This window comes from Prenolepis imparis, unplaced genomic scaffold, assembly GCF_030444845.1.
Source record: "Prenolepis imparis isolate NDT839.2.m4 unplaced genomic scaffold, iyPreImpa1.0 SCAF_14, whole genome shotgun sequence".
Classification (NCBI taxonomy): Eukaryota; Metazoa; Arthropoda; class Insecta; order Hymenoptera; family Formicidae; genus Prenolepis; species Prenolepis imparis.
In genome coordinates this window covers 7,801,648-7,822,821 of record NW_028141172.1, presented here as the reverse complement: position 1 = coordinate 7,822,821, position 21,174 = coordinate 7,801,648, and the positions used below count along the sequence as shown (strand labels likewise).

Here is a 21,174-nt window from a genome sequence, read left to right as displayed (position 1 = left end):
ATTTTTATGGATGTAACATCTTTTCGACTTGATGTAAAGACGACTTTATTGTGATACTTCGCCTAACGAACGGAAATCCCCAAAAAATTATTATAAGACAATTTCGTGAAGTGGCGTATCGACGAACTTTGCGATATTTTAATTACTGAGACTTACGCATCTTATTACAAACTCACAATGCCACGAGGTAAATCCTTTTGTTTATATGCATATGCTTGTCTTCTCTTATTTTCGAGAAAGTTTATTTCCACGTTTTTTTTTTTTATTTTAATTATTTTAATTATTATATGATTATCTGTTCGTTGCGGCCAGGGAAATTCGTAAATCACAAAGGCAGGAATCGACATTTTACGAATCCGGAGGAGCTAGAGGAACAACGTCGTCAGGAAGAGAAAAAGCAACAGTGGAGAGTCAGTATATTTTAGGTTAACACTGATACACATTGCGTGTTATTTAAATATCGTTGCTGTTAAGTATCATCTACTGCGTAAGGCCCTGCGCACAATAGAGAAAATATTAGGAATAAATATTAAAAATAAGAATTATTTTAAAATAATAAAATTTAAAAAACTCTGATATACATATACAAATTCAAGTATAAAGGGCTCTTATTAGCTTATTAACCTTTATTAATCTTTTATATCCGAATTTGTATTTTTATATTAGACTTTTTTTAATTTTATTATTTTAAAATAATTCTTATTCCTAATTAATATTTGTTCCTAATATTTTCTCTATTGTGCGCAGGGCCTAAGCTTTTAACGCTAAAGATTTAATTTTCTCATGATCGATTTATGAAAAAAAATGAAAGAACAAAATATAAATGCTTCACAATTACAATTTTTTTATACAGGATATAATAAAAATTATATTTATATATACAGGGTGTCCCATTTCAAATAATGCATTGCTATTTTTCGAAAACCAAGATTTCCATTGAAAAATGTTTCATACAAAAGTTGTAGGATTTCAAAGGAGACATTCTTGTCATAAAAATAGTCTTATTCCAGCAGGCCTATTCTGTAACTTTTTAATACATGCATTATAATTATAACGCATGATTTACTAGAAAATTTATAATTTTATTGGTTCAAACCTAATAAATCATGCGTTATAATTATAACGCAAATGTTAAAAAAATTACAGAATAGGCCTGCAGGTGGAGGCATTTTCGAGATTTTAAGGTCATCATTACTTTTTAATTAACGGAATCACTATAATTTTCTTATATAAATCCATTCCTCGTAATATTGGCGTAAAAATTAGAGTTAATAGTCGAAAAATGAATGGTTTACGAGATATTTTATGCTTCATCTTGACACACACACATTTTGACAAAAAATATTAAATATCTCGTATAATATCCTCATTTTTCGATAATCTTACCTTGATAATTTTTTGCATAAAATAATAAGATAAATTATATGGTGTGTAAAAAAAATATAGTCTTATGATTAAAAAAGTTTGCAATGTGCAACTGCATACTTTTTTTTTTAATACTATGTTGAAAAACTATGTTTTTCTTACATCAATTTATCTCATTATTCTATGCAGAAAATTATTAACTTTTTTGTATGAAACATTTTTCGATAGAAGCCTTAGTTTTCGAGAAATAACAATGCATTATTTAAAATGGGACACCTTGTATACATCTACAGGATGTTTCAGAGCAACCGACAGGGTGTATCAGCAGTTTTTTAAGGAAACAACACATTTTCGTGAAAAATGTTTCATACAAAAGTTGTAGGGCTCTAAGTAGCGCATTATATAATAATATTAGTATGACCTTGAAAAGCACCGTCAAGGTCACATAAAAATCACTTTGAATTTCTTAAATGGAACCCCCTATTTTCCATTGCATATTCTTGTAGCTTACCTCGAGAGCTTTCCAAAACACTATTGAGTTATTTTTTATTAAGTACTTTCCGAGTTATGAGATTTGAAGTTTACAGTATTTTGACATAAAATATAAAATATCTTGTGAAACATTCAGTTTTCGGTAATCTTACTGTAATACTTTTATGCACAGATTAATAAGACCAATCAATTGGTGTAAAGAAAACACAGTTTTTAAAAAAAGTATGCAATTTGCAACATATTTTTTTTATGTAAGCTACAAGAATATGTAATGAAAAATAAGAGGTTCCATTAAAAAAATTCAAAGTGATTTTTATGTGACCTTGACGGTGCTATTCAAGGTCATACTAATATTCAGGGTTGGAACGTTACTCTAAAAAAGTAACGCGTTACCGTTACCGTTACTTAAAAAGTAATAATTCGTTATTTTTTCGTTACTTTTTTGTTATGTTTTCATTTTTTGTAATGCTAAAAAGTAAGCTATTAGATTATAAAATTATTTTATTTAATAATCAATATTAAATATAATAATTTATGTTACAATTAAAAACGGATATTCTTCCGAATGGGACACTTCGAGTTCGGAACAGCCCTTTAGCGTACTGAAAGTAGATACCAAAACAACGTAATATATAAAATTTCAGCCGCGGCAAATCATTTTTTCAATAGTTTTTACCTAAAAGTAAAATCTCAATTAAACTCAATAACAGTATTAATACTTTATAATTATCAGTTGTTTTTTTTTTTTGGTTAAAGCAGAGAATACTTTGTAATTATCAGTTTGTGTTTTTGGTTAAAGCAGAGAATTCTCTGCTTTTTTTTTTTTTTTTTTTTACATATATAAATATATATAAATATATAATTTACATATATAATTTACATATATAATTTTGAAAAAAAACAAAATTACAAACAAAAAAAATTAAAAAATACAAAATGTAAAAAAAATACAAAAACAAAAAATAGAAAAAATATGGAACTAAAAACCTGCCACGTCCTCGTCGTTAGTTCCGGGTAATGCCAAAAGCAGGGATAAATAAATATCTGGGTATTGTCCTGAATGGATTGTAATCCTTCAGGATTAGGTACATTATATCAATGTTAGGTGTAGAGTGAACTTCGTTTCATCTTGCAAAGTACATGCGTGGATGCAGTGAGTTTGCCCCCCCCCCTACGGGGGGGCTCCAGCACGCCATTGGACAGATCCACACATATCAGAAATGTATGTGTACACACACACACATACACACGGGGGATGCAAGGGGGGCCTTCGGCCCCCCTCCCGCACCCGCCCCGCCGATAGGCAGCGCGTGGATCTTCGCACATGCGGTGTCCAATTTTTTTAAAGAAAATTTTTAAAGAAAACTTTTTTAAATAAAAACATTTGAAAAAATAATTTGCCGCGACTGAAATTTTATATAATATGTTATTTTGGTATCTACTTTCAATACGCAAAAGGGCTGCCCTCAACTCGAAGTGTCCCATTCGGAAGAACAGCCTTAAAAACTCTGAACTTAGTCTCTAACAAACGTATATAGCATATATAGCAAGATAATAGGGAACTAAAAAGTAACGACAAAAGTAACGGCTAATTTACCGTTACTGTAAAAATGTAACGACGTTACCGTTACCATTAAACAAAAAAAAGTAACGATTGTTACCAAAAAAAAGTAACTGTAACGGTAACGGCGTTACAAGTAACGCGTTACTTTCCAACCCTGCTAATATTATTATAATGCGCCACTTAGAGCCTTACAACTTTTGTATGAAACATTTTTCACGAAAATGCGTTGTTTCCTTAAAAAACTGCTGCTACGGTCGCTCTGAAACACCCTGTATATTTAAGTATATTTGGGTCACTTTTTAAACATTTGCTTTGAGATTTGTTTTATTTAATTTTTTTATACTGTTTTGTATATTGTTAAAAATAAAATAATATGCTTTGCAATTACTTTAAGTTTTAATACAAATGTGTAACTGTAATGTGAAAATGACACATTTTTGAACTTATGTTTATACGAACTTTCTTACTCATTTCAATGAGTAGAATATGTTCCTAAAATGGTGATCGACATTTTTGTTACATCCTGTATATGACTAACAAAGAGTACGTTTACACGTCACCCATAATCGGATTTAATAACATTTGTAGTTCTAAAGCTTTGTGTCCACGATACTAGAACTCGGTCCGAGAACTCGAACTGACTTCTAGTATTGTCGACATTGGCCTTTAGATTGGCCATTCACAACCGTTCCATTACTATATAAACGAATCGAATGGTGGGTTGAAAACAATAACATAATACCTCACTTTCAATTTGAGTTTAGAAGAATCCTCTCATGTATCGACATCACCTCTCTGATAACAGACATAAAAAGCGCCAACAGCCAACGTAAATTCACAGGAGCTGTCTTCCTAGATTTAATAGGAGCCTTCGATAACATCATTCCTGAAGCTCTACTTATGCTCTTGGAGAAGTTTGGCATGCCACACAAGCTTTTGACGTTTATCAAACAAACCATATCCTACCGAAATCTAAAAGGATATTGAACTGGCATTGAACTACAATGCAGATCAACTAACCATGGCCTTCCTCAAGGTTCTATCTTGAGCCCCATTCTATTTAACATATATCTGTCACTGATAGAAACAAGCCTTCCTATGTCAATTAAAATTCTCATGTATGCTGATGATATAGTCATTTATTGCTCACACGAAAATCTAACGTACATCAGAAATCAACTCAACATGGCTCTTGACAGACTTCAAGAATTTTTTAAAAGCCTTAGACTTACCATATCTCCTAACAAATCATCATACTCTATCTTTTCTACTATGAAAGCAAGAAACTTGAAAATGGCAATGCGCCACAATCACTTCTCAATTACTATTCAAAATAAAAATATTCAATTCTCACGCTCTCCACGCTTTCTTGGCATTTATTTAGATCCAGAGCTTAACTGCAAAGCCCACGTTTCCAGTCTCAAAGGTAAAATCACTCCAAGGATCAACGTTCTCAAAGCGATTGCCGGTATCAGATGGGAAGCTCATTTAACAACTTTATTATCCATCTACAAGGGTTTTATTAGATCTATATTAGACTGGGGTAGTCAAGTTTTTCACCTCCTCTCTACCTAAAAGTTTGTTGGCTACAATACGCACTTTAAGAATCGCAACAGGCATGATGTGCACTACACCTACCAACGTCTTGTTGGATCTGAACGGCGAACAACCACTGAAAACCAGGTGGCAATACCTATTAGAGAAATTCTTGTGCAAAACTCTGGCTCGTCTGTCTTATCCCCTCCGCTCAACTCTTATTCAATCAGGCCACTCATTTGATAACGAGCTTTCTCAAAACAATAATCTTATAAATACATATAGGACATACTCACATCTCTCTTTAACCAAATTGAGCAATTTTATCTAACAGATTACTTAGATTTTTCTATTATATTAGACATTTTAGACCCCAAATTGACACAAATTCCGGTTTTCATATAAAAAACAACGCTGTCGCTGGCGCTTCTGATGCCTTCACCTTATTATTACAAAAACAAGATGTTATACTTTCTATACTTTCTATACGGACGGTTCCAGAGCTATCATTGACAATCATTATAGAGTAGGCTTCGCTGTCTTTTCTCCCGAAATCAATCTCTCTTTTAAAAAGAGAATCGACTCCTTTTCCTCTATTTTTGAAGCTGAAGCTTTAGCATTCACCGAGGCACTCAAAATTATCGTAGAAAAGAAAATAGACAAAACAATAATCTTTTCAGACTCTTTAAGTGTTCTCATGAATCTTCAAAACCCTGCTTATTCTAGCAACTCACATCATATAATCCTCAATATTCAAAAAATCATGTTTAACTGTAATAAACTCTGTCTTAACGTTAAAATTCTATGGGTTCCCAGCCATTGCGGCATCCCGAGTAATGAGAAGGCAGATTCTCTGGCAAAAGTCTTTGCAACTCCCCGATCCATTCCTTCTTTGCAAATGCCACCACTCTAACTTATTCTCCAAATTTAAAAAACTGGCCAAGAAACGTGTGCGTGAAGTTAGCACCTCATTTTTGAAATTTTGAAAGTTGTTCTAGGTTGTTCTAAACTTGTTCTAAATTGTTCCAGAAAATCAAATTTATATAAAAAATTTACACGGAAAATTGAAAAAATCAATTTTTTGACCTGGCACCCCATTTTTCGAAAATTGAACTTTTCAAGGTTGTTCTGGTTGTTCTAAACATTGTTCCAAAGTATTAATTTGATTGGTCAAAAATTATAAGATATTTAAAAAAACAAATTTTAAAAAACGTTTTTGGTCATTTTTTCATAAACAAAATAACTTACAACATTATCGATTTAGATCATGTTTATAATCGTGTAGAACAACTCAGAACAACATTTTTAAGACCAGAACAACAATATAAGGCCCACTTTACTCTTGATCGAAGAATTTTATTTTTTTATTTTCGTGGGTAAAAGACTTGTTCCAGGCTTCCCGCTTTAAAACTATAGTATTCTGGACTAAAACAACTCAGAATAAAAGTTTTTAAACCAGAACAACAATATAAGGCCCACTTTACTCTTGATCAAAAAACTTAATTTTTTTGTTTGTGGGTAAAAGACTTGTTCCAGGCATCCCGCTTTAAAACTATAGTATTCTCGACTAGAACAACTCAGAACAAAAGTTTTAAGACCAAAACAACAATATAAGACCCACTTTACTCTTGATCGCAACATTTATTTTTTGAATTTCTTAAATAAAAGACTTGTTCCAAGCTTCCCGTTTTAGAACTATCGTGTTCTCGACTAGAACAACTGAGAACAAAATTTTTATGACCAGAACGACAATATTAGGTTTACTTTACTCCCGATCGTAAAACTTAATTTTTCAATTTACTTGGGTAACAGACTTGTTCCAGGCTTTTCGTTTTACTTCGGAGCGTGACTTTTGTTCTGAGTTGTTCTGGTGAAGAACACGTTAGTTCTAAAACGGGAAAACTGGAACAAGTTTTAACACAATAAAATCAAAGAATAGTTTTCCGATCAAGAGTAAAGTGGGCCTTACATTGTTGTTCTGGTCTTAAAAATATTATTCTGAGTTGTTTTAGTCCAGAATATTATAGTTTTAAAGCGGAAAGCCTGGAACAAGTCTTTTACCCACGAAAATAAAAAAATAAAATTTTTTGATCAAGAGTAAAGTGGGCCTTATATTGTTGTTCTGGTCTTAAAAATTTTGTTCTGAGTTGATCTACACGATTATAAACATGATCTAAATCGACAATGTTGTAAGTTATTTTGTTTATGAAAAAATGGCCAAAAACGTTTTTTTATTTATTTTTTTTTATATTTTTTATAATTTTTGACCAATCAAATTAATACTTTAGAACAATGTTTAGAACAATTAGAACAACCTTGAAAAATTCAATTTTCGAAAAATGGGGTGCCAGGTCAAAAAATTGATTTTTTCAATTTTCCGCGAAAATTTTTATATAAATTTGATTTTCTGGAACAATTTAGAACAAGTCTAGAACAACTTGGAACAACTTCTAGAATTTTAAAATTTCAAAAATAAGGTGCTAACTTTAAGTACACCAAAAAAACTGCTACTAATATTCTCCTTAATAAAAGCCTTTACAAAGGCTCTAGATACTTTCAAAAAATCGAGACTCCATTATCACCTCCTTGGTACAACAAAACCAAAGGTCTCACCCGTCCTGTAGTAACTCTCATATCTAGACTAAGGTCTCAACACACAGCCATAAATGTTCATTTATGGGAAAAAAATTTTATTGATTCTCCCCAACTGCCCGTGTAATCAAACCTTTCAGGATATCAATCATATCTTTTTTCATTGCCCTAACTATAGCGACCTCTCCAATGAATTCATATCCACATTATCTCGAATTAATCCTCTAATTACTCTCGACATTCCTAGTCTTGTCTTTTCCAACAACCTCCAAATATACAAAAAACTTTTTGCCTTTATTAAGGGCCAATTGTTCCAATCTCTTGGTAAGATTCACCCAACAGGTAGCATATTTTCGTCTCTTTTCAAATGAGTTTTAAAAAAGAGACGAAGATATGCTACCTGTCGGGTAAAACTTATCAAGAAGTTAGAACAACCGGCCCTAAAAAGGCTAACATCTACCTGTAACTTATTGTTTTAATCCTCAACTCAATTAGACTAAAACTGGCGTGTAGACGAATTCATCTGAAGCAAAAAGAAGTAGAAGAAGAAGAACAGCCGTTCCATTCTTCAGAGGAATTGGCCAATTTTATAACTACAGTATCCCTATTCTGTAACTTTTTAACGCTTGCGTTATAATTATAACGCATCATTTACTAGGTTTGGACCAATGAAATTATAAGATTTCTAGTAAATCATGCGTTATAATTATAACGCAAGCGTTAAAAAGTTACAAAATAGGCCTGCAGATGTAATTAAACCCGATTAAGGATGACCACAGACATCTATATATAAACTAGACTGCTAACTCCTTATATACATGTGACTCGACTTCTTATGTACTAAGTAACTGGGACTCGATTCTTGAATTCGCAAGAGAAACGTATGCGCAAATTCGGCTCTTACAGAAAAGTTGCAAGTTAATTGGCTATCGCATGGCTTTTAGCCAATCAACTTGTAATTTTTCTGTAAGAGCCGAATTTGCGCATACGTTTCTCTTGCGAATTAATTCAAGAATCGAGCCCCTGGCCTAATTTACATCGTACACTTGATACGCGTATTAAATAGTAAATAACTAATACATTGGTTCAGTTATTGGCTGATCAGTTCAAATGCACTACTTGATACACGTATCAAGTGCTCGATGTAAACTAGAACACTACACCACAGTATATTTACATACAGTAGGGACAGTCCTTTGTTCTCAAATCAGCCGCGCAGATTTGCTTGCGCATCGTAAGCGACCATTTTTATAAGTCATGCCAATCCCGTTCAACATAAAGAACCCAATAACTCCATTACTGTGATTACATTTATAGTAAAATATAATCTGTAAAACTACAATACTATCATTTTGATTTCGCATTTTATGCAATATTTAATTTTTATTCAGAAAAAATGACTATAAAATAATATAGCGAAAATATTTCGCGCAAAATTATTTTAATAGTAATGGGTACAACAAAAATATTGATACGGTGCTGCAACCTAAAGACATGGCGGACTGCTGAAAGGTCAGCTGAAAAAGATCAAAGGTTCCGACGCTGTGTGTCCCTACTGTATATAAATATACTGTGACTACAACTAACTCGACTCTTGTCGTTTCCATCGAATCTCATTTGGACTCTAGCTTAAAATTTTATTGGGTAGGGTTCAACTTCAAGTTTGGTATTTCCACCGTAAGAACGCTCACCCCAACCCGACTCTGACCCGACTCTGACCTGATTTGAACCCTCGGTGGAAACATAGTCATATATAGGCTGGATTCCGTATGTGTGCGTGCATGTGTCTATAGTACACGTTACATATACTATATGTACATGCTCAGAAAGAGAATTTTTCTGCGCAGAATGAGATATTTTCGTATATACTTTCTGCGGTCATTTTAGGCCGGGTCTACATTGGTCGTAGAATCGTAGATCGTAAGAAAATTGACCAACCACAGTTGATTATTTTTGAAATAATCGACTGCGGTTGGTCAATTTTCTTACGATTTACGATTCTACGATCAATATAGACCCGGCTTTAAGCTGGTTCTACATTAGTCGCAGTCATAAGAATCGTAAGAAATTGACGAATCACAGTCTATTATTCTCCTTGCGATCGAAGAATAATAGACTGTGATTGGTCAATTTCTTACGATTCTTACGACTGCGACTAATGTAGAATCAGCCTTACATAAGCGAAATTGAGAGGGAGTTAGCTCATTTTACATAAGCGAAATTGAGGGAGTTAGCAGTCTAGTTTATATATAGATGTCTGAGGGTGACGTGTAAACGTACTCAAAGAAACGGTCGAAAGTGTCCTTCGCCGATTTTGATGCACTTTAGATATGTTGTAGAGCTTCAAAAAAGATTAGACCCATATTTATTTTTAGCTGCTTATCTCAACGTTTAGAGGTTGAAGTAACTCCTCGAAAATAACGGAATTTTTTCATTTTTAGCAAATATCTGCAAAAATAAACTGGTCAAAAAAATTATTGCAACACATAATTAATATCAAAATTTAGCATAAATTCAAATAAGCGTATCTCCGCGAAAAATTGTATTTCAAAAAAAATATTTTTTTTTGTTTTGAAGGATAAAGTCTCTACTTTAAGGAACTTTCGTTCGATTTTGATTTTATCCTCTCCCCCTCCCTCCAACCCCTTAAAAGTAAGGACGTGTTTTTTTTTAATTGCATAGTTTGACGAACTCTACGGGGTGTAATAAATTTTTTTCGCAAATATAATTATCGTAAAATATGGATTTTTCTCTACAAATTTTTTAAAAAATTGAATACCGTATGATATTTTCGCGAAGTTACGGCGTATCAAAGTTACCTATGCATTTTTGCCTATGTATTCAATTACCGCCAACATTAGCATTACACGATGGGCACGAGGAGGTTGCTGGTCGAATTTTGCCTATCGTGTGTGTGTGTGTGTGTGTGTGTGTGTGTGTGTGTGTTGGGGCAGGGATATATGTTCGTATTTAAAATAGTGTATTTCTGCCTCGTCTTCGGATGACCTCTGTGGGACATGATGGGAAGATGGCTGCGTGATTTTGAAAGACTACCAACTAATCTCCAACAATTGGAAGCAGCTCTACATCGAATATTCGCGAACCACAATTAGAGCCTGCATTAATATGCGTGAGCGCCTGCAAGAGATCATCCGAAGACGAGGCAGAAATACACAATTTTAAATACGAACATATATCCCTGCCCTAACACACACACACACACGATGGGCAAAATTCGACCTGCAATCTCCTCGTGGTGCCCATCAGGTAATGCTGTTGGCGGTAATTGAATACATAGGCAAAAATGCATAGGTAACTTTGATACGCCGTAACTTCACGAAAAAAAGTCGTACGGTATTCAATTTTTTTTTTTAATTTGTAGAGAAAAGTCCATATTTTACGATAGTTATGATATTTGCGAAAAAAATTTATTACACCCCGTAGAGTTTGTCAAACTATGCAATTTAAAAAAAAAAAAAAACATGTTTTTACTTTTAAAGGAATGAAGGGACAGGAAGAGGATTATATTAAAATCGAATGAAAGTTCCTTAAAGTAGAGACTTTATCCTTTAAAAAAAAAAATTTTTTTTAAATACGACAATTTTTCGCGAAGATAGGCTTATTTGAATTTATGCTAAATTTTGATATTAATTACGTGTTGCGATAATTTTTTTGACCAGTGTATATGATATATGAAAAAATGTTTTATACAAAAGTTTTTTTATGTTATTTTATACTCTTTACAATGATGTAATTACAATTTTCGAAAATGTTAAATTTTTTAATTTAAGGATTTTGTAAAAATTGAAGAGCTTGAATGCTAAATCCATCTATGTATATCACGGTCTTATATACAGGTCTTGAAACGAAGTCGAATTTCGATAGTAGGAATTGATAACCTTAAGGCTATCGCACACAAAATGCATAGAACATAGACATAACATAGCATAAGCATAAGAAAGATATGCAACTTACACAAATGTTCATAGACATAATGTAAAAGCACCTTAACCGCGAAATATTTGAATTTGACATATGTCAAATTATTTATTTTTAATAATTTTTATAAATGCTATTGACATGTGTCAAATTTAATGTCGTCCGTAGAGATGTCAATGATGCAAAGAAAATAAAAAAAAACGAATAAATATGATATTTGATTGGCTGTACATAGACAATATTCATATACATAGGTGTCATATGCATAGAAATTTCGTTCTTATGGATTTTTTCATTTCTATGCATATGTTTATGCTTATGTTTATGCTATATTGGGTGCGTTCAGAACACACAACAGTTGAGCAACGTTACTAGATTTTATATATTATATGGCGATATAATATAGCTTAATCTAGTAATCTTGCTCAACTGTTGTGTGTTCTGAACGCGCCCATTATGTAAAGCAATATGGCGATTTTATGTTCGATGCTCATTGGTTCAGACAGTCATGTTATGCATATGCATCTATGGCCGGTATTCATAGTCCGTTCTTATATTTAAGATCGTCTTAAGACCTCGTTTAACCAATCTCGCATAGCATCTCTTGATTGGTTGAACGAGATCTTAAGACGATCTTAAATATAAGAACGGACTATGAATACCGGCCTATGACTACGTTTACACGGCCCGATTTAAGCTGAAGTTTTAACATCGATGTTATAACTACCGACGGTAGATGCCGTGTAAACGCTCTTTTATGACGAAGTTATTACATCGATGTAGTAACTCAAAGTCATTTGATGAAGAGGCTTAAGCCGGGTCTACATTGGTCGTAGAATCGTAGATCGTAAGAAAATTGACCAACCACAGTTGATTATTTTTGAAATAATCGACTGTGGTTGGTCAATTTTCTTGCGATCTACGATTCTACGACCAATGTAGACCCGGCTTTAGGGTTATTACATCGACGTAAAAAGGACGTGTAAACGGTCGCAGTGTAACGATGGCAATAATGCCAACCATAAAAATTAAACATTTTAATTCTCCATTGTTTGCAGAGTTGGTTATTCTGTATTCCATACCATAGTACGTACAGAACGAAAGTTATTAAGCTATTTCAGCTTGATGGCAATAAGATAAGTCTGAACGTGTAAACGCAACTCATCTTAAGTAGGAGTTATAACATCAGCGTTATTAAGTCGAAGTTAGAAGCCGTGTAAACGTAGTCTATGTCACGGTCGTATACACAGGTCTGGAAACGAGCTCCATTTTTAGTGGTGGGAGGTGGTCCTCTTAGGGTGCGTTTGGTTTGGACGCTCACGCGCTATGAGCGCTCACGCTTATAAGCGCTGTTTTCAATCGTTCGGTTTGGTATCTGAGCACTTATGGCTTCTGCAGACCAGCGCGATTTCGCGACGCGCGATATTCTCGAAAAAGCTATACGCTGATTGGATATCGCGCGTCGCGTGTCGCGAAATCGCGCTGGTCTGCAGAAGCCATTACACGACAGTTATAGGAATACCGTTCGTTTTGGTAATTGTAAGCGACTAGCGCATCAAGATGGCAGACGATAAGTTAATTATATTTGCGCAAATATACGCTTTACTTCATCTGCCGTTCCATATATTTTGTACATACACGCGGTCGGTTTCCGCATTAAAAAAAAACTATTTCTGTCATAACCCAGATAGCAAGTTGCCGATCAATTTACTTGAAATTGCTTTGATTAAGTTGTTTTCAATGTTGAGGAAAGCGGCTTCCGATTTTATCTATTAAATTGTCGATTGTTATTGCTATCGACAATTGTGAGCAACTTGAGAGCAACAATTGCTTTCTTAATAAAAAGTTATTGGAAATCACAGAGCAACATGACGAAAACAATTTCCACCTAAAATTTTAACAACTAGTGTAGGCAACTATTGTTCGTATAATGTCTTTATGTTAACGTAAACGAAATTCTATTATCTCGATGATAGCAACATAATGACAACTGAATGAAAACTTGTGTCAAGCAACGATTTTCTTTCTTATGACAAGGAACGCTAGGCTATCTGGGAATGCTTGTCACAGGCTTAGTTTACACCGATCGTTTGATATGCGTATCAAATAGTAAATAACTATTAAATTCGTTTATTCATTGGTTGATCAGCTCAAATGCACTACTTGATACGAGTATCAAATGATGGTGTAAACTATTAGACCATAAGCCAAATTCACTGATATCATGCGCTAACAATGCGTTCCGAAATGAACGTAAGCGCTCACGCTTGTTCATGCTCATGCTGCCCTACCTCGCAGGAATAAGCGTTTGTGAGCAGAAGTTATGACGTCACGATGACGTCATTAGTCGATCTGTGAGCGCTTACAACTCCAAAGCGAACGATGTGAATAACGCTTAAAAGCGCTTTAAGCGTGTAAGCGCCCAAACCAAACGCACTTTTAGTGATGTAGTTTTTAATTCACTTTATGACCGTTAATATCGCAACGATCTAGGGAAGTACGAGTTGAAGATAGACAGAAATAGATTGTCGATTTTTTTCTAACAGCCTATGTCTGTCAAATCTCTGGTCTTCTCATATTTAAGATTGCAAATATCTTTGTTAAGTTTTCTAACTTTAAGGTTTTCGCGTTTCCAAATTCCAAAGTTATAATTTTTAAAATAATAAATAAATAATTGTAAGATTGCGTTAATTAAATGTATGATTTAATTCTATACAAGAGTCTTTATCGACGGGAAGGATAGACAAACGGTGCTCCAATAATTAAAGTCGAATATAGATATATAAATGAATGTTTAATAGAGTTTGGTAGGAAACACTTTTATCGTACAGAAATATTATTACAAAATCACCGAATAAGTTGAGTGGTGGCAATAAATTAACGACTTGATTCAGTGTACCGAGACCGTCTCTTACGAGCACACAAATACAAAGACCGGGTAATCATGTAAACGATTTTACATAGGCGGCCAGCAAGTGCATACGAACTGCACACTATAAAGTCAATAATCGCGAGCGAAGACTAACTAGTGACGAATCGCACTTCCAAACGAGCCGTGAGGCACAAATAGCTTTCACTACACAAAACTAAGACGCTAGGTCTAGTTAAGAGCTAATACGCTCAATATTCTTCGCAAACGATTAGTAAGACTCTCTCGAAGCGAATATTTCGTCCTCGATATCGGGGAGCACGAGAGACCGGTAGCGCGTGGATAGTGGGGCTGACTCCCTTGAGAGAGGGATAACGTCCCATAATCCATTTGCTGGTTAACTAAGAAGCGGGAACTCCGAAATTTCTTACATAATAAATTAAAAATAATAAAAATAAGTAAAGCAAATAAGTTTATTTACTGTAGCAACATTCTAACCATCCGAGTTCCTTTTAATCCACTTTCTGTGGATATGTTGTTCTTCGAAATGCTTTTTGCACACATACTGCGATTGATTAAGTGAAATAATACCCGGAATTGCGGCTAGCCATTTTTTGCGTTGTTAGATATTCGATGGCACTTTAAAAATGGAGCATTTCTCTGATGTTTTAAAGTTAAAGCCTGTTCGGCATTGCAATACAATACACCCTTTCGTTATAATTATTTAAATTAGGACTGACTAAGACGGAAGGCAAAGATATTTTGCAATTGTAAATACTTTTCTTTAAATATGAAATAACCGTTAAATAGTCATAGGCTGACAGAAAAAGATCGACAATCTATTTCTATCTTCTATTTATGTCTCTTCAATTCGTATTTCCTTAGATCGTTGCGACTTTAACGGTCATGAAGTGACCGTTTAAAAACTACATCACTAAGAGGACCACCCCCCACTACTGTCGTTTTCAGACCTGTATATACGACCGTGATCTATGTCAATTTGTGTGCGATAGCCTTTAAGGCCGTGGCATATAAAAAAACGTAAGCGGTAAGACTTAAGACTTAAGAAGAATTTCATCCATACGGAATTCGCAGAGATGCTTAAGTTTCAAAATAGCTTCCTTACTGCTGGACCGTGATTGGTCGATTCACTTAAGTTTTTAAGTCTAAAGGCTCATTCAGACAGGACGCGTCAAGCGTCAAGCAGCGAGCTGCAACCATTCAACAACCAATAAGCGAGGTAATATTAGCAATGGCGTAAAAAATATTGCCTCGCTTATTAGTTGCTGCTCGCTGCTTGACGCTTGACGCGTCTTGTCTGAATGAGCCTTAAGGCTCGATTGCACCAATATTATTTTAGCTTTAAGTGAGACTTAAATATGTATCTATCTTTATCTTTCTTTCTAAATAAATAAAGACAAACATATATTTAAGTCTCGCTTAAGGGGATCCTAGTCGGATCCTAAAGTTAGTTCTGTCGGTACGGCAGAACCAACTTTATTATTTTGGGATATCTTTTTATTGACTATACAGATCAATAAATCCTTTTCCACGATTAAAGTACTTATAAAAACGGACCGCGTTAGCTATAATTCCATATATAAATCATATAAAAATCAAAAATTACAGTTTTGTTATCGGCTTCTTTCATGTCAGCTCGTAACAATACGTATTTAATAAAAATAGTTCTGCAGTTTATCTGTGCATAAAATATAGTATACGCGATAGGGTTAACATGAAGAAATATTAGTAAACAATAAAAAGTGAGATTGCAAGTCTAATAAAAAAGTTAAATATTAAAAACATTTTCACGTATATGTGTGCATACGTGCATATGTTGGATATGTGTGGTGCTAACCTATCGTGTGTATATGTGTATACGTGTATATGTTTGGATATGTGTGGTGCTAACCTATCGGAGTTCGACCATCCGACTAGGATCCCCTTAAAACCAAAATGATTGTTGGTGCAATCGGGCTTTACTGCTTACGTTTTTTTATGTGCCATGGCCTTTACTGTCCGTGTTTTTAGTACTTGGAATCGCCACTATCGAGTGTGTCGCTACTATCGAGGGAAGTATGAAATCGTAATAATCTGAAATAATCGAAAGACCGTGAACGCATCTGATGTCTCTGATGTGTTTTGTTGTGGATTTTTCATCGAAAAATTAAAGTTTAATCAATGACGAACAATTTACATACAACTTATCTTATATTGCGATTACATTATTGAGTGAGAAATTATAACATTGACGTTATTTTTGCTTGGTTTTTATCTTCTTTTAATTTTTATTCTTTTCTTTTCCAACAATTTAATTATCTTATTTTGAATTTCTCAGTGATACTTAAATATGCATCTATCTTTATCCTTCTTTCTAAATAAAAAAAGACATATTTAAATCTCGCTTAAAGTTAAAATAACGTTGATGCAATCGAGCCTTATAAGAACAAATTGGATTAACAAACTGTGTTTTTCATTTTTATATATAGAATTTACGAAGGTTAATTCAATTATTTATCTAATGTATTATTGTCATATTCGTTTTATTTGCTATTTTTCTTTCTCAACTCGAGTATTATTTGCAATATTTTAATATATATTTGAGCAATTAGTTTGAAGGTATATGCGTGCGCATACTGCTTCCCTCGATCGCTGCGCCACCCTGTGAGCACAAGTCGAAATAATTTTGAGGTCGACAAGCGAACCATTTTCAGGACCTTCGTTTCAAGACCTGTATATAAGACCGTGATGTATATTAATATTATATTTCCACGATTCCATTCTTGGGAAAACGAGGTGATAACATCGTGGTATAGATGCTGCATTATTTCTTTTCAGTTATGTTGACATGTTATATGATATAATATGTGATGAAAGTAGGAAAAAATATCATATACCATCCGAAGCAAGATCAATCAGTGCAAAAAATTGAAAGGGATATTCCTTTTGGCTTATTTTAGAAAGAAAAGATATAAACATATGCCCTAAACTACTTTGTTTTCAAAATACAAGGTGTCAAAATTATAATGATCCCTAAACGTTGAGATAAGCAACTAAAAGAAAAAAGTATGGGGTCTAATATATTTTGATGCTCTGCAACAAAAGTGCGTCAAAATCAGTGAGGGATACTTCCAATCATTCTCTTATAAAAATAAGAAATGGAATCTGTATTTGTAAATCATTTGCACTTAATTAAGTTATATATGATTCAAATATGATTATAATAAAATATTAATTATAATGATTCAAATCCTATATTACTATATTATTAGTACTAATTATGAAAGTAGATCGTCCATTATTATGTTGTCCGAATCCAAAAGATTAACTTAAAATTTATTTTACAGAAAAATAAAGAACAGGATAGTTCCGATGAAGAGGATGACGAGGAACCCAAAGCAAGCGGCACTAATAGGTCAAAAAATCTTGATGCCACGGATAGTGAAAGTGAATCGGAATCGGACTCAGAAACAGAGGTATTTAAATTTAAAAAAAATTTTTTATGTAGTTATATTTAATAGTAAATAAAATATTTCATGGTGGATCTAATCTCGCATTAATATTCTACTTGTATAGGGAGGCAAAGCTAAGGGTGTAGAGAATTTAATTGAAGTAGAAAATCCAAACAGGATACAAAAAAAGACTAAGAAATTATGCCAATTGAATCAATCGTTAGATACCGCAAAACCAGAATTATCTCGAAGAGAACGGTATGTGTGCTATTACTTTTAATCATAATTGTTGAATAAATGTTGTTCTGAGGATAATTTATTTTCTTTAAGTCATATTTTGTGCTTAACGGGTTTGCCTTACCGACTGAAAAAGTGAGGTTAGATTCGAACATAAATCTATTTATTAGTATATACAGATTGTTTTTTTACCTGAAATTATAGCGCTTCCCCGTTTGTTAATATTAATATTTTAATTGTGCAAAAGAATTTATTAATATTTTGATTAACTATACAGATTGATAAATCCTTTTGCACAATTAAAATATTAATATTAACAAAAACGGGGAGGCGCTATAATTTCAGGTAAAAAACAATCTGTATAGCTAATAAATCATGGACCTAAGAAGATATGGATGGAGTCATGAAGAATAGAGATAAGGAGGCCGAACTAGCATTGAGGAATTATCGAAATGTGCGACCAAATGTCGAGCCTAATTGTAGTTTATTAATGCTCCGCAAGGTTGCGCTTTTGCCTCACGGGACTCACACGTACACGGTGGACTTTTGTGTTAGTCATTCTCTATCCTTCTTGCTCTACATCCTGCAATCTCTCCTCTCTCTCAAACTAACGAGCATCTTGTGATTGCAATGCCATCTATAGGTACCTATAGGTACTACTATCGGGCCTCGGTTTTGGTCGCACATCCCAAACACATAGTTCGGCCTCCTTATCTCTATTCTTCATGGATGGAGTGTAAAGCCTCTGCGGTGTGAAATTTGCGGTAAGGGGGGGTGCATAGTGGGGTCTCTTTCTACAAGCAACCTTCGTGTGTTTCCATCGCATATCCATATCCGATATATCTTATATATCCCATATTCGCTATCTCTCGAATAAAAATACTAAATAGAATTTCTTTTCGGGTTGTACAATTCGTACAATTGGAAACCACCATGGATCTAAGAAGATATGAATGGAGTGTAAAGCCTCTGCGATGTAAAATTTGCGCTAAGGGGGGTGCATAGTGCGGTCTCTTTCTACAAGCAATCTTCGTGTGTTTCCGTCGCCCCCCTCCATCCGCGGACCTTGGCAACGCACACTTCGGCAAAGCCGACGGTTGCTTTTGGAAAGAGACAGAAAGCGTTTTCCCTTTACCGCACATTTCACAGCCCCCTTGCCTATGTGAGCACTTTACACTCCATCCATATCTTCTTAGGTCCATGGAAACCACACAATATGGCATTGTTCTTTTTCAAGAAAATTTCAAGAAAAACAACAATCGATGTTTTTACGTTTAGCGTCTACAAGGAGTATGATGCATAAACTCTACAAGCACGCAACGCACACTTTGGATATCTTCGGTTACATTCGTTACAAAGCCGAAGGTTGCTTTTGGAAAGAGACAGAAAGCGTTTTCCCATTACCGCAAATTTCACAGCCCCCTTGCCTATATGAGCACTTTACCACAGTATACTTACATACAGTAGGGACAGTCCTTTGTTCTCAAATCAGCCGCGCAGATTTGCTTGCGCATCGTAAGCGACCATTTTTATAAGTCATGCCAATCCCGTTCAACATAAAGAACCCAATAACTCCATTACTGTGATTAATAATAAAATATAATCTGTAAAACTACAATACTATCATTTTGATTTCGCGTTTTATGCAATATTTAATTTTTATTCAGAAAAAATGACTATAAAATAATATATCGAAAATATTTCGCGCAAAATTATTTTAATAGTAATGGGTACAACAAAAATATTGATACGGTGCTGCAACCTAAAGACATGGTGGACTGCTGAAAGGTCAGCTGAAAAAGATCAAAGGTTCCGACGCTGTGTGTTCCTACTGTATATAAGTATACTGTGACTTTACACTCCATCCATATCTTCTTAGGTCCATGTAATAAATAGATTTATGTTCGAATCTAACCTTACTTTTTTAGTCGATAAGGCAGACCCGTTAATAAAATTTATAATTATAAAATAATTTATAAAATTTGTAATTATAAAGTTTAAAATTTATGATTTTCAGAGAACAATTAGAAAAACAAAGAGCTTATGCAAATTATCAAAAATTGCACGCAGCTGGTAAAACGGATGAAGCTCGGGCGGATCTAGCACGATTAGCTATAATTAAGCAACAACGGGAGGAGGCGGCAAAACGACGGGAAGAAGAGAAAAAACAGAAGGAGATGGCGCAACAGAAAAAAACCGAGTTGACTCAGAAAGCACTCGGAAAGAAATCTTAAAACGTTCCGATAGCTAAATTGATTACACTGCAATATTAATGTCTTCATCTTCTGATCGAATTTTTTGGAGTAATGATAAAATTTGATGAACTAATACATATGTTTGCTATATGCATTTTATGATATGTTAATGTCATTGTTTATATAAATGCAATTGAATTAAATCCAGCCTAGCATTTGTCTTTTTAATAATTTAATCAATATTTTGTGATTAATCCCTATTATATTTTATTATTTATTAATTACTTACGTTCTTATTTCATATACAGTTATTTGGCTTGGAAATTAGATGTTACTTTATTCTTTTTATATTAATAATCAAAATGCAGACCACGTTGCAAACAATTATAACTATTCAATGATTAGACTAATCTGAGTTCTATTTCGAATTGATCAACTAGCGATGTTACAGTAACATTTTAGAACAAATTTGTGAATTAACTTTAATATCTTTGCAATTATGCCATATTATTATATGATTAATTTTTTTAAATTCTAATAAATGATTAATTAAAATTTTTAGACAAATTTTCTATATGAATATCTTGATATATAGATTTAAAAAATATGTGCACACCATTTGTGGAATCATAATATATTCGAAATAACTTTCCTTATATATTACAAACAATTGCAAAAAACTAGAAAATACTCGAAATCATATAAAAGTTATTCATGAATAATAATAATAAAATGTAATAACAACAGAACGTTAAAACTCAACAATTTCTAATTTCTTAAATAAATAAGCTAAAAGCAAAGTTATATATATATATATATAGAATTGTAATTAAATCACATATAGTTATTTTCAAGAAAAAATATGTAGCTGCTCATTGTAAATTATATATTTTTTCTTAAAAATAACTTTTTTTATACTATTTAACTAATTTT

At 33.5% G+C, this 21,174-nt stretch overlaps 1 protein-coding gene across 1 annotated transcript; it reads left to right on the top strand.

Moving 5' to 3' along the window:
* On the top strand, positions 1 to 20,836 carry LOC145945216 (uncharacterized). The gene is made up of 5 exons (XM_083054078.1): positions 1 to 187; positions 313 to 410; positions 17,705 to 17,833; positions 17,934 to 18,067; positions 20,064 to 20,836. Exons 1-5 carry the CDS (start codon positions 178 to 180, stop codon positions 20,278 to 20,280), a joined length of 588 nt encoding a protein of 195 aa, XP_082910204.1. The 5' UTR covers positions 1 to 177; the 3' UTR covers positions 20,281 to 20,836.
* The last annotated feature ends 338 nt before the right edge of the window (positions 20,837 to 21,174 follow it).

What these genes read in the sequence shown, in the direction of transcription:
- LOC145945216 (XM_083054078.1), top strand. An exon ending in AGAAAAAGCAACAGTGGAGA is followed by an intron (nt 411 to 17,704) that starts GTCAGTATATTT and finishes TTTATTTTACAG; the next exon opens with AAAAATAAAGAACAGGATAG. An exon ending in GAATTATCTCGAAGAGAACG is followed by an intron (nt 18,068 to 20,063) that starts GTATGTGTGCTA and finishes TATGATTTTCAG; the next exon opens with AGAACAATTAGAAAAACAAA.